General features: G+C 34.0%; 1 protein-coding gene across 1 annotated transcript; it reads left to right on the top strand.

Moving 5' to 3' along the window:
- The first annotated feature begins 569 nt into the window (after positions 1-569).
- Positions 570-21,249, top strand: LOC127849869 (uncharacterized). The gene is made up of 5 exons (XM_052382651.1): positions 570-724; positions 993-1,247; positions 1,402-1,781; positions 20,137-20,309; positions 20,955-21,249. The coding sequence occupies exons 1-5, from the start codon at positions 607-609 to the stop codon at positions 21,247-21,249; spliced, it is 1,221 nt and encodes a 406-aa protein (XP_052238611.1). The 5' UTR covers positions 570-606.
- Positions 21,250-21,884: the final 635 nt, after the last annotated feature.

The raw sequence follows: 21,884 nt of genomic DNA, 5'->3' as shown, positions 1-21,884 counted from the left end.
AACTCCCAAAGGCAGTGAAATAGAATTATGCGATCTTCGACACTTAAACATCAGACAATTCAGTAACCGATCATGTGCAAAACTAAAGATATCTAAATTCAACACAAGTCTTTAGTATGATCGTTCGGTAGCAGAAGGTTTATATCACCACAGCACTATGAAAATCCCAGTGTATTGTCTTTGTGGAACTTTTTTTATTTAAACGGTTTTATTATAATTGTACATATCTTGTGCGTGCTAACCACCTTTCTTAAAACGTGTTATAAAACATTTAGAACAAATACTAAACACGTTACGTTTATAAATACACTTGCATGGATATATTGTTTTCAAATCATTATTGGGTCATTAATATACACATAGAATCAAACGTAAATTTTTAAAAAGTTTTAACAGAGTTATACTTAGCACGCATGGTTTCATACATCTCAAATTCAGACATCCAAATGAGCATGCTTAGTAAACATAATTAAAATTATTTAATCTTAGTATCGCCATTTTTACCAAGTTTGAACAATAGAATGTGACAGGTTGAATATTTACATCATTTTAAATAGTCAGATAAAAGCTGATAACGAACCATTTGGGAACACCACTGCCTGGACAATGAACATACGTGGCATCTTAATATTGCTATTGTGTCCTAAAAGCCTTTTTGCGGAGGTTGATCTCTATTCGCGTTTGGCGCTTTTAGAAGCCGCAGTGTTATCACTTTTAAAAACAGGTAACTCTAGTTGTTTGGTCTTTTCTTTAAATCTATACTCTTTATGCCCTATATTACCGTGTGAACTGTACCACATTTACTTAATTCCTGAATGCGTCTAATGTATATGACTGAATAAAAATTCCCTTGTACATGTTCAATATCACATACATTGACAAAAATGTATGAGTCAAATGCCCTTTAAAAGACTTAAAACTTAATATATTTCTACAATGAAATTACATTTTCTACAACGCAGATCTTATCATTAAAAAAATTGTTTTTGTAGATGCACAACAGACAGAGAATATCAGGCTTCAAGAGGTGAAGTTGCAAGAACAGTCAGAGGAAATAAAGGAACTGAAACGGATTATTCACGGCATTCAGAGAGAAGAAAGCTTAACGCCAGTGAAACCCATGACACCCAAACATGATTTATTGCCACAACAACAAGGAATTCACAACAATTATACCGGTGATCAGAAATCAACAAGGATATTGTTAACACAGGATATTGATAGATCTGCCAGGACAACTAATGGAAGTGAGAATATGTTTTGTTTTGTGGGCATAAGTACCCCATCAAAGCTTTAGTAATTATCCTGTTTAATGCTCATTGTTATTATGTTAAATTTTGCAAGCCATATTTATTCGATATATTTTTTGTATTATAATCGTGTTTACTCTATTGTATAAAGCTATTGCCGACAACGTTCAACGAACGGCACGCCAAGGTATGGTCGCAAATCCAGTTGCCTTTACTGCAGTAAAAGTTATCAATCAAGATGGAATCGGAGTTAATCAAAACATCGACTTTGAAAGTGTTGTTCTCAACGACGGAGGTGGCTACCACGCAAACCACGGCGTCTTCATTGCACTAGTCAGCGGATATTATTTGTTCACAACGTCGTTTCTGCTCTCGGCGGTAGACATTCGAGTTGGCTTGATGCACAATGGCCGAGTGATGGCAAAGGTCCAATGTACTAATCAGTGGGAGCAGTGTGCAATGACTCTTGTGCTCAAAATTACGGAGGGAGATGAGGTTTGGTTGGAAAATAAAGACAGCGGATCCCAAAGCGTTTACGGCGGCTATTACTACTCTTTTTCTGGTGTCCTTCTTCATTAACTGTAACCTTACAAAACCACAGTTTGCATGTTTATTTGTTTTGTTCTCACCTTGTACAATGTTCCATTAATTTTAAAGGACGATTGGTAGACCGTTCCCCTTGCTAACTTTCGCCGTACAAATGCTGCTTATGAAGATTTAATTTCTAATTTGAGGCATAAATAACACACATACACACTTTTTTAAGAAGCTGTGCTTGGTTGTATACTTTAATGTGTTTTAGAAGTTAACTTAAACGACTATTGCACTTGAGTGGGGCATTATATTCTCTCTATGCTACTATTAGAAGGCAAAACACTTATACACAATTCAACTTTATGGGAGATATTTATAACTTCATACACGTGTAATTAATAAAAGCTTGCAATTTCAATTCCCAAGTTTGTAAACGCGACAGTTCATGACTGATCACATACAAGAGATCTTACAAATTTGCATATGTTAACATATTCAACAATGGTGAATAGATAAATAGATAAGAAAAGACCAAGTGTACATGTATAAACGGCTTCCTTTTCCAACTCATAGCTTGTACTGTAAGTTTTAGAACATGGCAAAACCACCATTCTTATAATTTAAATTAACACGTAGTGTAAATACGACGACCAGACAGTGACAATGTATGCGATCAAAAGCAAATTATACTTTTTGATAAAAAGCCATGCTTATTAAATAAAGGTAATAAGGAGTACAATCTGTAAACGTGCTTACTAGTGATTTTGAATTAACACAAGCTTAAACTAGATAAAAAATGTCACATTATTTGCGATAAGGTAATCATGAAGTGAAATGATGATATACATGTTAACAATGATATGAACACAGTTAAAATCATAATCAATTTTAAAGGTACTCATCGGTCCATATAGTATTGACAATGTTGCTGCCGGTTAAATTGAATCATAGGTGGCGCTTTAGAAGAAACCGTATCATTGTTTTTCAAAGATGTTATTATTTTTATTATATGATATTTTTCATGACATATTTTTTCGACACACGTACTGAAGTCGTCATCAGTAATTCGTTCAAAGGCATCATTTTTTTTCAAAATTACACCTGATTCAAATACATAGATATAACTCACAAGACACTTTTTCTACAATGATTTAAAGACGTTGTACACTTTTTCTGAAATCTGTTGAAAGATATGTATTTAGACGTGCTCTGTGAAAAGGGGGTTTAATGCATGCGTGTAAAGTGTCGTCAAAGATTAGCCTGTGCAGGCCGCACAGGCTAATCAGGGACGACACTTACCGCTTTTATGGTATTTTTAGTTAAGAGAAAGTTAATCCAGTTTAGGCGGAAAGTGTCTTCCCTGAGTAGCCTTTGCGGCCTGCTGATTAGCTTATACGCGAAACGGCACCGGATAAAATCAGAAAATAAACAAGGCGAAATACAGGATGTGCCTTGTATTGGAAGTAAGCATGGCAACAACACCACGTAGGTATGCCAAATACTATTGCTCCCGGAACATCGTGGTATTTCAGTTCATGGTTTACTTCATAATTCCATACGAAAATAAATGAACCATAACTATCTCATAGTCATGAAATAGTTAAAAAATACTTGCTTTTTTGTAGCTGGAGAGAAACAAAAATACTACTTCTACTTTATAATGTTGTAAGAATCATTTAGATGTATAATATATTCATAGAACATAACAGGCAACATCAAAACATGAGCATTTTGCGTTTTAAAAGGGTCGCATATTGATTTCACGGCACCGGATAAAAGACGAAACCATAAAATACTGGCATCGAATAAATTCCGGAAACACGACACCGGATAATACACGAAATCACTTGATACATATACAGATGATAACGTGCTTTTCAGCAAGTTTTAAAAACAACATGTGCTTTTTTAACCAGGTTTTCGAAGGAAAAACCTGGTTATTAGATTGGCGAATGTCGGCGGGCGGGCGGGCTGGCGGGCGAAACAAGGTTGTCCGAGCCATAACGTTTTCGTTCATTGTGAGATTTTTAAATCATTAGGCACATTTGTTCACCATCATTGGACGGTGTGTCGCGCGAAAGATTTACGTCGATATATCCAAGGTCAAATTCACACTTTTAGTTCAAAGGTCAAAAATGGCCATCAATGAGCTTGTCCGGGCAATAACTATGTCGTTCATTGTGAGATTTAAAAAAATCATTTGGCACATGTGTTCACCATCATTGGACGGTGTGTCGCGCGAAAGAATTACGTCGATATCTCCAAGGTCAAGGTCGCCACAACTAAAAATAGATTGACTTTGAAACAAGGGAGTAACTATGAAATCAGTAACAATTCACATATTGAGTTGTCTCCCTTCATCAGATTTTTTTTTCAAATTTAAATCAAGGTCGCATCGAGTAAAAATAGAGTGAATTTAAAAAGGGGGTAACACTGCACATTTTGAATTGTCTCCTTGAAATCTGACGGTTTTTGTTGTTTTTTTTTGTAAAACGTTTTGTGGTTTTGTGACAATTTTGTCCCTTGTTTTATCTCATTTTAGTACAAATAAAATTCAAGAATGTAACATTTTACTTCAAATCATAGACTTTTTCCTAATAGTGAAACTCTTTTTATTTACTCAAATCTTTTTTTTTTCAAATATTTTATCAAATTAATTAAATATATTGAGAAATGAAAAAGCTATAATTAAAATATTAAAGAGTGCATACAATTTATGCCATTTAAAATTAAAAGATGTCTTAAATGGTAACAATAAATAAGGTTCATATTAAACATGACAAGATAATGGATCTTATGTATTTATATTGAAATATTTTTAATATTTGTTTATCAACACAGTCTACCAACAGTATAAAAAATAACTATGGAACTCGATAAATACAGGATTCCAACAAGTAGTACACTTTATACCACTGTCCGAACAGTTTCGCTACTTTCCTAAGAGTGATGAATGATTCGGTCTTCCCAAATGCATATAATCATTTTATATTTCCAAACATTATTGAACTAAATCTCTATAATATCAGTTGCATTGGCCTTGACAGACTTCAACAAAATCTGTACAAAATAACAATGTACAACACAAATTATAATTCTTATTTGGTTTCTAAAGCCCACCTTAAATTTTGACGCAAAAATCTTTTTACAAGCTTCAACAACGGGTACAGTGGTTTTTGATAAGTTCAATTCTTGTCTGCCATACTGTGTTAGGAAGCTACTTATGAACACATTTATTGATTATACTCCTGCCATGATATATTTGTAAAAAATTCCACACACAAAGCAATTATGTTGTTCATGGTTATCATGAGCCTTCACGTGTTCTCGACGGTAGCGTTTGGTCTTGAACATGTGTCCACACTTATCACACTTGTGTGATTCCAACTTTCTACACATATGCATTGAAAGGTTAGAGAAGTACTGATATGCTTTGTTGCACTAAGGACAGTTAAAGTTATCTTACAATGTGTGCATTATTTGTTATCTGTCGTCAGTATTGCAATTATATACAAAGGGTTGTTATATGATATAAATATCATTGATGAAAAGGTCGTTCTACAATAGCATGTGTTCTACGCAACAATTTGTAAGAACCAATACAATTTGCAATATGTAATGCCTAGTATAAATAATCTTATTCAGGGTAAAGTCATGGCATTTTCATGCATTTAGATAGTGTTCTGGGGCTGAGGGACGACAAATAACAGACCCATTCATGTAACAATCTAAACTGAAGAAATGCTTTAAATGTTTACCATATCAACATTATCCAATATATTATTTAAACGTACTATACTTATGTTTATTGTTCCCTACCGGTTTCACCGGAGGGGACTTATGTTTTGCGCTCTGTGCGTCGGTCTTTGAGTCTGTCTGTTTATATGTCCGTATGTCTGTCACACTTTTCTGGATCCTGCGATAACTTTAAAAGTTCTTCATATTTTTTCATGAAACTTGAAACATGGTCAGATGGCAATATGGCGATTATGCACGTCTTTTCATTATGTACATACGCCAAGAATTCTGGTTGCTATGGCAACAAATATATATATAAAAAATGCTGACAATGGTGGAGCCGGTAGGGGACATATATTGCTTGGCAATAGTAATGCCTACAAGAAACATATAAAATACTTGTTTTTCTACAAACTAAACCTTCATTCATTATCTCAATGATGTCCGATAATAATTTTTCCTTTTTCATCAGGAAACTAGCTTAGAAGTTTGATTTTCATTATTTATATGGACGAATACTTGTATTTTACGTCCGTTTCCATAGGTTTGGTGCATGAACTGTTGGGCAATTTAGGTTCCCACTGCAAATAGACGCTTTTGTTACTGAGTACGATTATAAAATTTACCGAATGATTGACTTATTTGATCCGTGGAATATTGGTTTGGTGAAAAATTATAACTTAAAGAAAAGAATCTTGAAAATAAAAGAAAACACTAAAAACATTATCATTATTTTCTGATATGATCCGGTGCCGTTTTGTGTATTAGCTAGAAACGCACAACAGTTTCAGGTTTTATCCGTATTGGTTAGGCATCGTGATCATTAGGCTGCAATCTACCTTAAGTCAGGAACTAAAACGCAGCAATGCCACAACAAACGTCTAAGCACACATACGGAATTAGTATTATGGCATCTTACTAGAATATAAAGAAGTGAAACAAGAAGCCATAATTACGCAAAACAAATGCAAATATTAGTAAGAATATAGTGGATATTTCATTCAAGCGATTTATTAACACCACTTATTAAATTAAAGGTCCAGCTTATTAAATATTTCCATTTCTGATAGAACAAGAAACCGTCGGAGACGGGTGATGCTCCCAAAAGGTTGTTTATGTCACAATATTGCACTATATATTCAGATAAAAGGAAACGTCTTGAAGGGCATAACTTCGGACAAAATAATACGATGGATAGTTCAGCAACTTAAAAATTTCAAAGGGCCATAACTCTCTAAATAAATCATTTAACAAGAACCCACAAATAACATGCGCATCTCCTCAAGGTAGTTAAGATTCCCATAAAGCTTCATTGAATTCCAGTCAGTAGTTGGGGAGAAATAGCCCGGACAAGAATTGCACTATATGTACAGTTAATGGAAAATTTCAAAGGGCCATAACACTGTAAAAAATCATCCGACCAGAACCGGCTGATAATATGCACATCTCCTCTTTGTAGTGAAGCTTCCCATAAAGTGTAATTGAATTCCGGTCATTAATTACTGAGAAATAGCCCTGACAAAAATTGTGCACGGACGGACGGACACACGCACGGACAGACGAAGCGGCGACTATAAGCTCCCCCAAAAATTTTGGGGGCGCATAATAAATGTATGATAATAAAATATAATTTAGGCCAAGTTCCTTATATTCTATACAAACGAATAAACGCTAACTCAATTTAAGGAACTATGCAGTGGCCAGGAGAAAAAGTTAGGATCATTTGTCAACATTGTTCAAGTACCCTGTTTATCTTTATAAAAGATAAATTGGAATATCTTAAAGGTGAATTCCACGTTGTTTCCATACCTGCAAATTGGGGTCTTATCACAGTTTCTGTGTCATTTACAGCTAAAAAATGTACAAACGTTGATGCTTTTGGTGTTAACCAATACATTATTTGACAATGCCATCCTCAATGACGGCGGTGGGTTCCACACACAATGCGGTATCTGTTTTGCAATTTTATGCGACTGTAATCTACACCCGCCTATCCGCAACTTTCGTCATACAGTCATGATGCATACTTGGACCACGATCGAGGCCTTATGATATGTTATGAATGTATTGGGTAAGAAGCAGAGACTATAAAAACCATTATGTTGTTGGCGGCAAATACACTGAATAATCCAGAATGTTACACCTGAATTTAGTTTCTGTTAAGAATGTAAAAGATATGTATGTGTGCGTAGGGGGGGGGGTATTCTTTGCAGTTTATGTTATTGTTTCAATATTAAATAAAAAACACTTCCTTACTCCATTATGAAGAATTGAGGGATTCTTCGCCAGTTAGGTCTGTTACGGACTGCTGAGACTAGCTCATACACGGGATGTGTGTTGATATTGTATGTATTCCACTTGTAACTCCGCATTTGGTACTATGCATGCATATATAAGGCTTTTATGTAGAAATAAATACCAAATTAGTTTTGCTTTGTCAATAGTAAGGATCATAAGAGTTAATATTGTAATCGAATGGTTAAGATGCAAAATGGGTAGACACATTGACGGTTATATCTTTGAATGCCTGAAATGTTTAATGATTTGATGATTTTTTTTTCCTCGATTTTTAATGCACATAACCATGAAAATAGAAAATATGTGAAGAAAAAAATTAAATCTAAAAGGCTTTTTAGAGTGTTTTAACATTAATGGCTCATTAGATCATGAAATGGCCTTAAACGTAATGAAGTGTATTAAAGTAAGTGCCGCAACTAGCAAGCGAAAGCCATCGCCAAAGAGCAAAATTGATACATTAACGACTGATTGACTTCTGTTCGTAGTACAAGGATTGCAATATTCTGGATAAGTCAATGTTCTGGGAAATTTAGACAAATGGCATGGGCGTTAAATGTCGCCTTATTTCGAATAAGAATATATCTCCGATATGCGAACAAGTGCATAAAAGTGTCGCCCCCAATTGGCCTGTGCTAACTGCAAGGCTAAACTGGGAAGACAACGTACATGCATTTAGCACAGTTTTCTCAAACCAAGGCAATAATACATTTGAAACGCAGGGATTGGGCTTATTGTAATTTCTCAATCCTTTAAATTTTCTGCAAAAGGTAATCAGTACACAAGTTGAACGTGTGTTTAAAAATGTTGAAAATGTTTCATGACATTAATTTTACAATAAAACATAAGGTAGTGAGACGCACAGTGCTGATTGTAATGAAATATAGGGCATAGCATCTAACCATACAATTTCGAAAGTCAATTTTGACCTAAATATGATACTTAATGTCTTAATACATGTTTTATGGGTAGCAATATGTCTTTTTTTCTAGCGCAACATTTCCGTAATGACAGCGGTATTATGTAGCAGCAATTAGACGTAATATGCGTCTTCATACCGCCATACACAGTGAACAAAAACAATATACATGTGATTGAAAGACAAGCACTCTCAACATTTATGTCACAGTTTGAACATTTGTTTTACATACTAAAGACACGCAACGTTAAAGATAAAGCGAAATTCTTACAGTGTATGAATTTTGTAAATTTGCCATAGAAAGAATATACAACTTTCAACATGACGAAATCGCTAGATTAATACCATATGTAAATGCAATTTTGGTGCCACGGGATATTGACCTTTATGAAGTCAGCAGTTTAAGTTGTTTAAAACTGTTTAATGTTTTATGATAAATCGATTAATTTTCATTAAAAATTGTTAATATGTTAGATATTTTTTATATGATTTGTTGTTTTCCTTTTTAAATCCAAGAAAATGAAATAAGCATAAGCCTTGCGTTTGTAAATGTTTTAACTTCAGTTGAATGTGCCGTGTAAAAATGCAAAAGAGTCATTGATATAATAATATAAAAAAATAACATTATATTAATAAACGTTTTATTTCCCCGGTGTCTTGCGCACAAACAGTCCTGTTAAAGGAAAGCAATTCCATTTCGTTTAAATATGCACACTTGTGAATGCTATTGAAAATGTACATAAACAGCTTAATTTGATTAAATATGAACGCTGCTGTATATACATGTTAAAGGTCCACAAACATAGATATGTTCAGCGAAATTCATATGTACTTATCTTGTACCAAATATCCAGTTTTTGATTATTTTTATTTCTACAAATCAGAAGCCACACATATTGTATATTATGTAATAAATAACTTAAAACGATTAATACTTTAACACTATTTTGAAAATAATAAAATACCATTTCATATGTTAGAACACAATTAATCGTGGCGACAAATCATTTAAATAGTCTGGTTGTAACACATTGTGAAAGGAACTCTATTTTTATTCGGTGTCGTCCGTATAATAGTTGCTTTTCTTTTTCAATTCACATGTGGGGGTTGATTTTCTCCTCTTTTACGTGCAATTTAGAAAACGCACTACAACAGCTGCTATTTGAGCGTGGCGATTATAGAAATCCATCTCATGGAAACGAACCTTTGTTGACAGTACTCAAATATCAATTGTAATAAAATACCTCATTTTTAGCATATATTAAATTGATAATTCTTTCACACATTCAGAAATATTTATAAAGCTTTAACCAAAATTTACTTGGCATTAGGTGGAGAACACAACGATAAAACTGGTTTGAATGTTTACGAGTGACATATGCAAATACTTAAATTCATTTATTCAAATAGGTCGACTGAGCTTTCACAAACAACTACGAGATTCAGAGAGACATACTTGGATCACTCTTGTTTTTTAACAGTCTAAGAATCCAATTTCCCAAAGGTACAAAAATACCAATGAACACATCCTTAATTCGTTCGTTCCTGTGCTGTTCTATTCCCTTGCATAAATATTAGCTTTTTTCATTAACACCATCAAATCTGATGATCAGAATGCTACGATCATAAACATGTACACATTAATTCACATGTTACTTTTTTCATATAATAATAAAATAAATATATTGTAAATAAGTAACTTAAGGAATGTTATGTTGGAATCAGCTCAAAAATCCTTAATAGAGAAAACACACGCGTATTACCATCACAATATATCATGACAATCGTTGTCTTTGGCGTGCGTGTCTGCTTCCCGTCGAATTTCAGACGGAGATCAAATATAAGGTGACCATGCAGTGTCTGGATAATAATCCTGACAAGTTCATCCGATTTGTATTCCTTTGTCGCAAAAGCCGACTGCGTCTTCGTTTTATGACCCAATAAAGCCATACATATGCAATACCCTGTGGATGATCAAAACAGTACTTTGGATAAGCACACGTTTATTATCATTTAACAGGGAGGCGGAAAACTACAACGGGCGAGGCATGGTATGGTATTGCGCAAGGGGGGGGGGTTAGAGGGTTAGGGTAAGGGTCAGGGTTAGTGTTAGGGGTCGGGTTAAGGTTTGGGTTAGCCTAAACCCAACCCTAACCCTAACCGACCCCTAACCCTAACCCTTACTCTAACCCTTTTTTAGGGTTATCACCCCTGACCATGCCTCGCCCGTTGTAGTTTTCCGCCTCCCAATTTAACATGGTAAAAGAAACGTACTATATTTACATGTTATATCTGATTTCTGAAACAATATTTTTTCTAAATGCTAATAAGATATGTTTAATAGTACATGTAGGTGCTTAATTATAGTTGAGAACACTATTGACTATACTCATCATTATCATCATCATGGTTTATGGAAATGAGGGAAGCCGATATTGATATCCTCCGCTATTAAAGGTTTGTCTGTAGTAGCTCATCGATGGGGAGAGACGTCCACTAGTTAACCTTTCCCATCAAGCTTTTTGTACGGCTTCGAATGAGACCTCCCTCTAGCGTGCCCTGCACAGTCTTGAACAGAGTGTCGTGCCTGGTTATGTGCCCAACTCAAGCTTGTCATGTACCTTACTCACTCGTTGGTCTTGTGCTTTATATAGGAGATGCGGAGCAGTCTACGGAGATAAGTGTGTCTTCCTTTGACAAAATTGCTCCCAAGTACTTTAGGCTGATCACTTCTTCCAGCTTCTCGCCGTTCATGATAATGTATGCACTGTTGTTTCTCGCAATTTAATCGGACGAAATCGCGTGTTTAAAAAATGTTTATCCGTCTCAAAGAGTTGATGCCAGTGAAATCAATGAAAACAGTACCATAAGTAATAATTATATGTCTGGCATTCTTTTCTAAGTAACACACTCGTTGAAAAGCTTTCTGCAAACAAACCAACACGCTTCAAAAATATTGTTATGATGAGAAATATATATTAATGCAGCAAATCAGCAAATCAGTTGTATGATGCCATCATTATGTTAGTAAATGTCTGGTAGTGATTCGGTAAGAATATATTAAAGGTTTTCCGTCTGAACATTAATAATAATGTCAAAATAATAACTATAATCGCATTTTCTTCTCTGTAAATTAGTTTCGGACATTACAATAATTCAATGAGCATTACCTAGTTATAAAGTACATTCCTTCTATGTTGTCAATTTTAGTTTTCCGAGACTTTTGGCAGTGAAGAGCATGAATATTTGAAAAAAAAACATTCTGAAATAAATATAGTTCATTTTTTTTGTGGCGTTCTTCAAAACAGAGTTAGCCACCGTCTTTTTTCTTCCACGTCCTGTTCCAATGCTATGGCCCCAAATACAAAATTGAAAATCCACGCCTATATCTAAGTTGTCGAATGGAATGAACAACTAAGAAAAGTGCTTCTCTAATATAAATATCATATCAATTTATTATAATTATAATATCCTTACAATTGATTATAAGTTTTTCTCTCACTTTCAGTGCTTTTGGCCATTTCCTGCTGAATCCTTCCACATCAATGTGATTATCGTCTCGGCGATTTTATAGATTTCACAGATTTCCTTTTTTTCTTGTTCTCATCCGATGCACATGTTATGCAAACATTAAATAATAATGTTATCATTATACAACAGCAACATAAACAATACAATTTCAAGCAATATAAATCGGTATGCAACATAATACAATTAACTAGGCTAAGTTTAGGGTGCATATTGAATATGCAAGTTTAGTGTAGCAATACTACTACAATGTCTTTCCGATACTCACTCCCCAAATGGTCGGCGTCAGGTTAGTATGGTCTAACATCTTGTTATATGTGTCCTATTAAACAAAATCTGCATAATACATGGCAAGGGACTTGGAAATTAAACATAAATTATATAAATACATTGCAATAGTAAAAATGGACAACCCAACAACTGATTACATGTACTACAATAATCCCTTGAATTTCTCCATGAAAATACTCTGATGGGAAAAAAAACTACAACAAATACTTATATGTGAGAAAAAGGCATTGACAAAGTATATCTGCAATAGTTTTAAAGGCATGGGTAACTTTTCAAAGAAAATACCGATCCAATTACATTTGTTAGTTAAATCAGCACATGTTACACTAGAGCGGTGAGGCTTTAATATTCAAATGTTGTCTTCATACTCCACTTTTGTATAATCAAACTGGTTTTGGCTGATTGTCTTTTTACCTGTGATGACGACCTAGACATTTAAGGTCATATGATAGTTGACACACGAGACGCACAAGTCTTCTTATTTTAGTTATTTGTGATGCTATCATAAAATTGCATGATGCATGCAGTTCAATCCTGGAAAGGCTGTTGTATGGCTAAATTACACCGTTTACCTGTTCATGTGAGCTTGAAGTCTGAGGTATGCACACAGGTTTGACACAAACGATGCCGTCTCTCATGGTGGTCATTAGTGGATAGATTTAAAATAGTATGGCCAAATATTACGTTTGAACACTAATCATTATCAGAATCATTTTAAAAATACAACTTTTTAATGTTATTACATCTAATGGTGTTAATAATTAATTTGAACTGCCAATTTTCATGTTTTTTGCTTGGTTTTATAAAATGCAAGTGAACTGTTGAGAGTGAATACCTTCAAGTTCAATTTCATTGTCCATAAAGATAAAAAAAAATTGAATGGTCGAAAAACCTTGATAATATGCTCAGTAGCAATTAGAGATAATAATTATGTAAAAGTTTAAGGAAAATTGCACAAACAAACACAAACTGCTCACTTAAGAATTGACATGCAATCATTAACAAAGACAATAACGCCTTAAAAATCATGAAATCGCAAAACCATGAACTTATGCTGTATCACTTGCATAAACAATGTAATTGTTATGTAAATGTTTGACGAAAGTTGCTCGCAAAAATACACTTTTCTAACGCAACAGGTAATCAAATCAATATAGCTCTCTTGTTTTTTTAACTGATTTTGTTGAAATTTGGACTCAGACTAATTAAAAACATATCTAATAATCCAAGTAAATTTAAATTAAATTTATCAACAATAAAATATTTTACATAACAAATTGAAAATCATTGAAAAAGTAAAAATCACAAATCGTACATCGTAAAATAATAATTTGAAATGTAAACGCATAAACTTACACGTATGAATGACCGACCGGCTTGTTCATTGCGCTCATACGAGCCATATTGTTTTTCTAATTTATGTTATGTTTTCCTAATGAAACAACACACCTACATGTAAAATGATGAAATTGAAATTCAATTGGAATTATATAGCGCGCTGTACTACACTTGATGACTTTTCGAACGCAGCTTTTTTCAAACTTTAATATCTCAGTAATGATAAAATATTTTGATTTAAAATTGTACATGTGATCATTTGACCACAACATGTACAATCAACGATGTAATCATTCATCCGTGACGAGCGGATGCTTCTTCAAGTGGGAAAGGTAGCCTGTAACATGCCGATTGCGCTGTTGCGCTCCTGAAATTTTATACGAGACCTATTAATTTTTAAATTGATTTTATGTTTTCCTGATGTATCAAACCACCTAAAATGAAGAAATTCAAATTAAATTAGAATCATATCGCGTTTCACTATTTTCACTTGCTAAAAGATGAAACCACACCTACCGCATGTGCAAAAGCGCCTGCTTGTCACGAATAAATTTTTTCATTGTTATTTTGCAAATAATATAGTCAAATGATTACGTTTGAAATTTTCAATAAAATTTTTAACTTATTACTGAGATATTTAAGTTTGAAAAGTGTTGCGTTGATATAGTCTCCAAGAGTATATGAGGACTTTCGCACATAATCATTTGTGATGGAATGTAGCAAGCACGAACACACGCCCACACGACAGGAATGACGCCTACCATATTTATATCAAAAACCCTAAGCTGATGATTATAAAAATGATCACACATACATGACGACACTGCGTTCCATTAAATATATAATCCCATGAGAACTTAATGTCACCATCATATTCTTAACGAAGTCATCTCTGTTAATAACCAATGTTTATTAAATAAACCTAGTTTTATGGCGTTGTTTTATTAATAAAATTTGCCAATAAATAGCGACGATGTTGTTTTGGATGTCAAGAAAGCATTCTTGTTTTTAATGTGCAAATTTGTGTTTTAATCTGACTATCATGAAATGCATGGACATTTCCAATTGTATCTGATGAAAAGAAAAACTACATAACTATAAAAATGACAAATGTTCCATTCAATCACTAGAGTAACACTATAATCGTTTGTCTCTCAGTGATATTAATATTCTAGAGTTTTACTTCTTCATTGATGTTTTTAATTTCCTTGGCTTAGGATAAACCTATTTCTAGGAATTAATGACCTCCCACATGTAATAAATTAGGATATTTAAGATCCAAATGGTGCTAAACCCAATTAATACATTACCTATGGATTTAAATTGTGTAAGCATATATTGTTTAGATGAAAATTCGCTAAAGTTCGCAGGAACATCCGAATTGAGATAAATCTACTAAGATATACATGCCAGAGCTTGGGTCAACAGCTCGGAATGAACGATTCAAATCATTAGTTACACTGATTAAAATCCGCATCGAAGCTTATTCTAAACTTAATAAGCATTATGCCCCATTTCGAAGAAGAGAGGGTATATTGTTTTGCTGGATGTCGGTCGGACTGTCGGTAGACCAATTCGTTTCCGATCAATAACTTGTGGATTGATTGAACATTTGGCTTGATACTTATCATGTGCATTGGCTTCGATGGCCCCTATTGCAATTGTGGTCACTAGGTCAAAGGGCACTGTCACACTCAGAGTGAAAATTGTTCCCGATCAACAAATTGTGAACGGATCGACCAATTGGCTCAATGCTTCCCACGTACATTTGCCTTTACCAGTAGATGAACCATATTGAAATTGGGGTCACGAGATCAAAGTTCAAGGTCACTGTCGCACTAAGAGGGAATATTATTTCCGATTAATATGGTGTGAACGGATGGACCGATTGGTGTGAAACTTACCATGTGCAACGGCGTTGGGAAGTAGATGGCCCCTATTGAAATTAGGGTCACTAGATCCAAGGTTAAGGTCATTGTAACAATAAGTGTGAAATCGTTTCCGATCAATAACTTGTCATCTGATTCACCGATTGGCTTGATACTTCCAATTTGCATTGGTCTTGGAAAGTAGATGACCCCTATTGAAACTGGAGTCACTAAATCAAATGTCAAGGTAACCATAACAATAAGTGTGAAAATCGTTTCCGATCAATAACTAGTCAACGAATTGACCTATTGGTTTGATACTTCCTATGTGCATTAGCATCGGACAGCAGATGACATTGGGCTAAGTAGTTCAAATGTCAAGGGCACTGTGACAGTAAGCGTTAAATTGGTTTCCGTTCGATATGTGGTCAAAGGATTGAGTGATGGGCCTCATACTTTGCAGATTTATTGACCTCGAACAGAAGATAATCCCTATCAAACTTCAGGTTAATGATGGTCACTGTGACATTGATTGTGTAAATAATGTCCGATTGATAACTCGTGAGCGAATTGACCGATCGGCCTGATGTTCACACTTATATTATAAGATTAACTCGTATGGTCAGTTTTGGTACGAAAACTCCTGTGTCAAGGCCTTGTTTTTGTTAGTACTTTAAGTGTTATTAATGTATTTGGTAAAAGGTTTTATTTTCGGTCTCTAATGTTTTGAAGTGATGACGACAGTAACTACATGTTTGCTTTTTGAGTTCAATATAAATTTATTGACACGTAACATAGCGAAAATGAAGTTTATTTGTACAAAACAAACTTTAAAAACCTACTAATGCGAAGTGTATGCGGAAAAGTAATGACTTTTTTGTGATGCATTTTCGAGACCATACATCGAATTTATTCACTAAAAAATAACAAACCAACTTTGTTAGCAACTTTTGACTTGCACGTTTCCATTACGCTTTGATAAAAGTTGCAATTTTAATTGACATTTACAACTTTTTAATTTGAAGATATTGATTTAAAAAGCTGTCCTGTTCTATAAATAGTTGATGTTAAAATGCAAAGTTTAAAAGATGAAATTACTTTAATCCATCGTCCCGTCTCTTTTGCAAGGAATGTGACTTATGCTGTTTTCAAGTATATAAATCAGTACACTTGAAAGTATGCCATACTCGGTTCCTTGCCAAAAAAGAGCCGTATGTATTATAATGTTTTACCCTTGACGGTGCATCTTCAGGTCCACTTGTTTATTTTTGCATTTGATGTAAGGAAATGATTTAGTTTAAATCAAATGTAAGCATTTATGAAGAGATTGAAATATAAAAAACATCATTGGAATTGTTAGTATAATTTTAGTTCAATACACTTAAGTCACCATCTAATGCATTTTAGTTATATAAACTATTATTATTATCTAATACATCGTTTAAAAAACACTAAACAAGCACTTGCATACGTTCTCGTTGGGAGAATATCAAAAGGCCGACTAGAAAGTCGCACAGATGCAATGTTGTCAGAATAACGCTATTTTGATAGGGATATATAATATTCTAACAGAAAAAAATGAAATCTGGTATTTGCAACATAGACTAAGCAATCACCGTAGGCGACGGATTCCATGTCAAAATACGTTGTCTGAGTGGTCAAGAACTAAGACAAGTCTCTTTTCAAAATGTATCGGTGTTTCACATGATAAAACAGTCTACACAATCAGGTGAACACATTGCAAATACCAATCGGCGTCATAAGTTTCTTTATTTCGCTTACATAGTACTGGAAAACATTGTTTAAATTTGCCAATAGGCTAAAAAGTTTGATTTAGTTTTCAACATACATTCAGCATTAGACGCCGCATTTGTATGGTTTCTTTACAGAAAAAAAGATCTTTTCTGTAAGCAATATGCCACTGAAGTTAAGAAACTATCAAATAAGGCTCACATTATTATTGATTAAAGACAAAACAAAACTATTTATTACGTTATTAAAGGACACCGGCCGAAAATACAATATACTGACGTACGTATGCTTTCATATTAATAGAATGGTATTTCAAAGTTTGGTATTATTATTAAAAGGTTGCATTTAAAGTTATATCTTCAAATGAATTTCCTTTAATGAGTATACATATTATATATAATTATACAATTAAAAACATTAAATATTCAAATAGTTAATGTTCTACGCTAATTTTAATAGTTCAGCTCCAAATAAAAAACTTAGTTTTTAATTAAAACTGTTTTTCTTAACAACTGAAACACAAAATACATAAATACTGTAGGTGTAAAGTATATACTAATTAAAAATGTAGAACCTTTCAAACCACACAAATTATTTCATATATTGTTATTATAATATTGTAGATCACTGCAACAAATGTTGATGAAGCTCATGACTTCTCAATACTTTATTTACAATCAGACATTTTCAACTTGAGAAACAAAAACATGTGAAAAACCTGATATATTTATTTTTTTAATTGGTAATCAGACAACGTGATTTTATTTTTGAATAAGATTTAACAGTTATTCAAATCATCACTACGATTCTTTTTGGTATTCACGCATTTATTAAATACTAGGAATCTGCCAAAAATAAATTTACTTTTTAAATGCTTCATAAACATTTTGGGTGTGTAGTCCCTCATGTTTTATTTTTAAATATACATTCAAGTTTGTTTTGTGGATTCGATACATGTCTCACCATTTTTACAATTGCATATTATCGTCGACGTACCTGTTATCGAACAGCACCTATTATCGAACGTTTTGTTTTGGTTCTATATGCGCAAGCGCAAAAGTGCGCATGAGGTCACATCGATAAACAAATGGTCGTACATGAAGTCCATGACTTACTTGCCTACTTAGATTGAAACAAATGCGCAGAAACAGGTTAAATGAATGCAATTATTGTTATTTACACGTTTTTATGTGTTTTTTGCTATTACTTTTTTAATGCTTTTATCAAAACGTGCATTTACACACCAAAAAGCATATTTCCCTTTGCAATTTTGATTGTAGCAGACGCAGATTTTTTCGCGGAGTCCGGGTCACGTGATAGTCATGTGACTTTGTATATACTGGAGTAGTATTTATGTAAAGTCTGGTTATGGGTCATGTTTACATCGGCCGCCATTTTGTTTTGTCTGCTAGAGGTGACAATAACCAGGGAATCATCGTTATGATTTCTTGAAGGATATTTGCTGGAAAACTATACAAATAAGTTAATAAATGATTGAACTGTTAGTAATTAGTTAAAACAAAATGTTTTTGTTATTTAAAGTGTTTCAATTTTAAAGTAATTTCTTAGGTGTTTGATAACTGGTGCGTCCACCATAAATGTTTCTATTTTGATAATGAAGATAATACCTTATAAATGCATTGAACTCATACGGAAACATGTCTTCTATATACTTTTCCTGCAATATGGAACCTTTCAGGTTATAAGCGTTGTTTGTGTGCTGTTTTCAACACGTTATTTGTTTTTTTAAAACCTCACTTACGTTTATCTTCTAAGCGTTTTTAATGTGTGTTGTTTGTGGTCCTTACTTTTTATGAACCCGAATTCATTTGGGCTCAGACGAAATGAAATTTATTGTATTAAACAATTCAAATACTTCTGCTAGAGGTGAAAACATCTCTTGCTTATATATAGTTGGAAAATACGAATGAGGGCCAATAGGTGATAGTAATAAAATTCTACAAAATCATTGATTGAGACACAATATACCGGAACAAAACAGTCAATTTATATCTAATTATTTACGTACCCACGACAGAAAACAAGTATAACAGAAAACAATAGTCATATTTTAAAGTTTCATTACCACAAAGTATAAACAAATAACATATTGAGTTACCCCGCGCATGGGTTCTTCTTGTCCCGTGTCTGAATGAGCCTTTTATGGTATTTTGCTCTTAAAGGAAGACTCTTCTTGATGCAAAGCAAGTTTTGGCGGCAGGTGTCGTCCCTGATTCACTTGTGCGGACTGCATAGGTCAATCTCGGACGACACTTCGCGCACATGCAATTAATCCCGTTTTCAATTATAATACGAGATTGTCCAGACAGCGATTGGAATGTCTAATTTAAGCGCGACGCTTGTTCACGAGTGATGCTTAATTAAAATATTATATTGGAGCATCACGCCTCGTTATGTAGCTCACTTTTATAATTGAATTAACATTTTTCTTCATTAGCGATTATTCGATGTTAATGAGTTATATTCATTGTTTATTCATAAATAGGCATAATTGTTTTGTCTTTCCACTATTACATATTTGAGTTTGTTCCTCTTGCGTTGTATTATAATATGTTTTTAAGTGCTTATTGTCTGTTCTCGTATTTGAGTATTGTATGTTCAGGAGCGATTCGCCGACCTTACAGACGCAGTGTGCTTACTGCCCGTTGTGTACTGTGTGCTCAAGGTTGAGCCAAGTCGCCTGCACATGACATACGACCCGTACCGATCATTGCGCGATGACCGACACAATAGCAGGCTCTTCAGCGCAGACCTGAAGGAGCGGCCTGTCACACTGTATAGCAAAAAGTTGACACAATAGTTCATGTAGAAGAATGCCCTTGCTAAGTATATTAAGTTACTCTGGTTTTCGGTGTAATGTTTCACATTCCAGAACAAAATCCACATGACATTATATGGGATGTTAAACACGATATAGCAACACGAAATCACCACTAAGATAATTGTAAACTCCAATCGAATCTTCGAATTAGCGTCGTCCGGAAACAATTCGTTTCTTTCTCTGTTTCGTTTGAAGAGTTTAACCACGATTAAAATATTCAATACAGTAATGATAAGTAAGGGAATTATCGTTATAGATAAGGCATACGCAGTATCAAGCACGACTGAAAGCCATTCTAAATATGATGTACACACAATATGCATTTGGCTTATAATTTTCTCACGCGTAAGGATTGGTTTGTAGACAGATGACAGAGCTGCAACAAGCAGCATGTATAAAATTACTCGTCCAACTCCCCGCTTGGATCTCTTCAGCGGATAACAAATCGCCATGAATCTCTCGACGGTGAACATGACGATAATCCAAGCTGACATTATTCGGACTATGTATGATAAGTATATTTGCAACTGACACATACCGTTGCGCTCCAGAAAATCCATGTTAATATCATTGTAAATGAAATACAAGCCCCTTCTAAGCCATTCAACCAACACATACGTTAACAACGTGATCATATCGGCAATGGACAAGGCCGCAAGATATGAGCTTGCTGAAAGCTTTCTTAGCGCTTTGGTTCGGAAAACTGCCAGAGAGAGTCCGTTACCGATAAGCCCCGCTACCAAGATAACGGGAGTAACAATTGCGAACACACGCTGTCCGAATAGCGCCTTTGACTCAAAGAATCCATCATGTAGGTCTAGAGAGCAGTTGGCGCTGTGGTTTTCGGGGCAGATGGACAATATGCTTGATAGATTTATCTGGGAAATAGAATGAAAACATGTCATTAACATAATTTACATTTGCATTTTGACTAAAAACTTATACAGTTAAAATAATGCTGCATATACTAACAATTAAAACTTTAAACAAAACAGATCGCAATCTATTTTTTAGAATGTATGTTACTGTAAATGTATATGTATCAGTTATATTTAATCACAATTATTATTGAACCTTAGAACACTTTTCAGCTAGTCTCGTATTGGCTTAACATAAATGTTATACAAATATATACATTTATCACAAGTACACACTTTGTTTCCCATATCGTATACGCAAAACCATCGGATAAATGAAAAGGAAACCTTATGTCTAATACGTAGCGTCATGAAGACTTTTATGGCGTAATTTACTTTAATTAACGACATAGCCATCTACCTAGAACCACGTAAAAGCGACCATTAATTTATTTTACATTCGGTGCGATTACTTGTAGGGCTTTTGGCACACAGACTTTTTCAAACAAGTTAATAATGCAAGGACATTTATACATTTGCCTTAATTAAGTGTATTAAAACAAACGTAACTCGTTTAAATGAGGGAAGCACGTAAAAAGCTAGAAATACAAAGTGTCAAATAAACTATTTGCATCTTGCTCTAAACTATGGAACGATATATTTTTCATTTGT

The sequence above is a fragment of the Dreissena polymorpha genome, chromosome 1 (genome assembly GCF_020536995.1).
Source record: "Dreissena polymorpha isolate Duluth1 chromosome 1, UMN_Dpol_1.0, whole genome shotgun sequence".
NCBI classification, from domain to species: domain Eukaryota; kingdom Metazoa; phylum Mollusca; class Bivalvia; order Myida; family Dreissenidae; genus Dreissena; species Dreissena polymorpha.
This window is presented reverse-complemented; position numbering and strand designations above follow the sequence as displayed.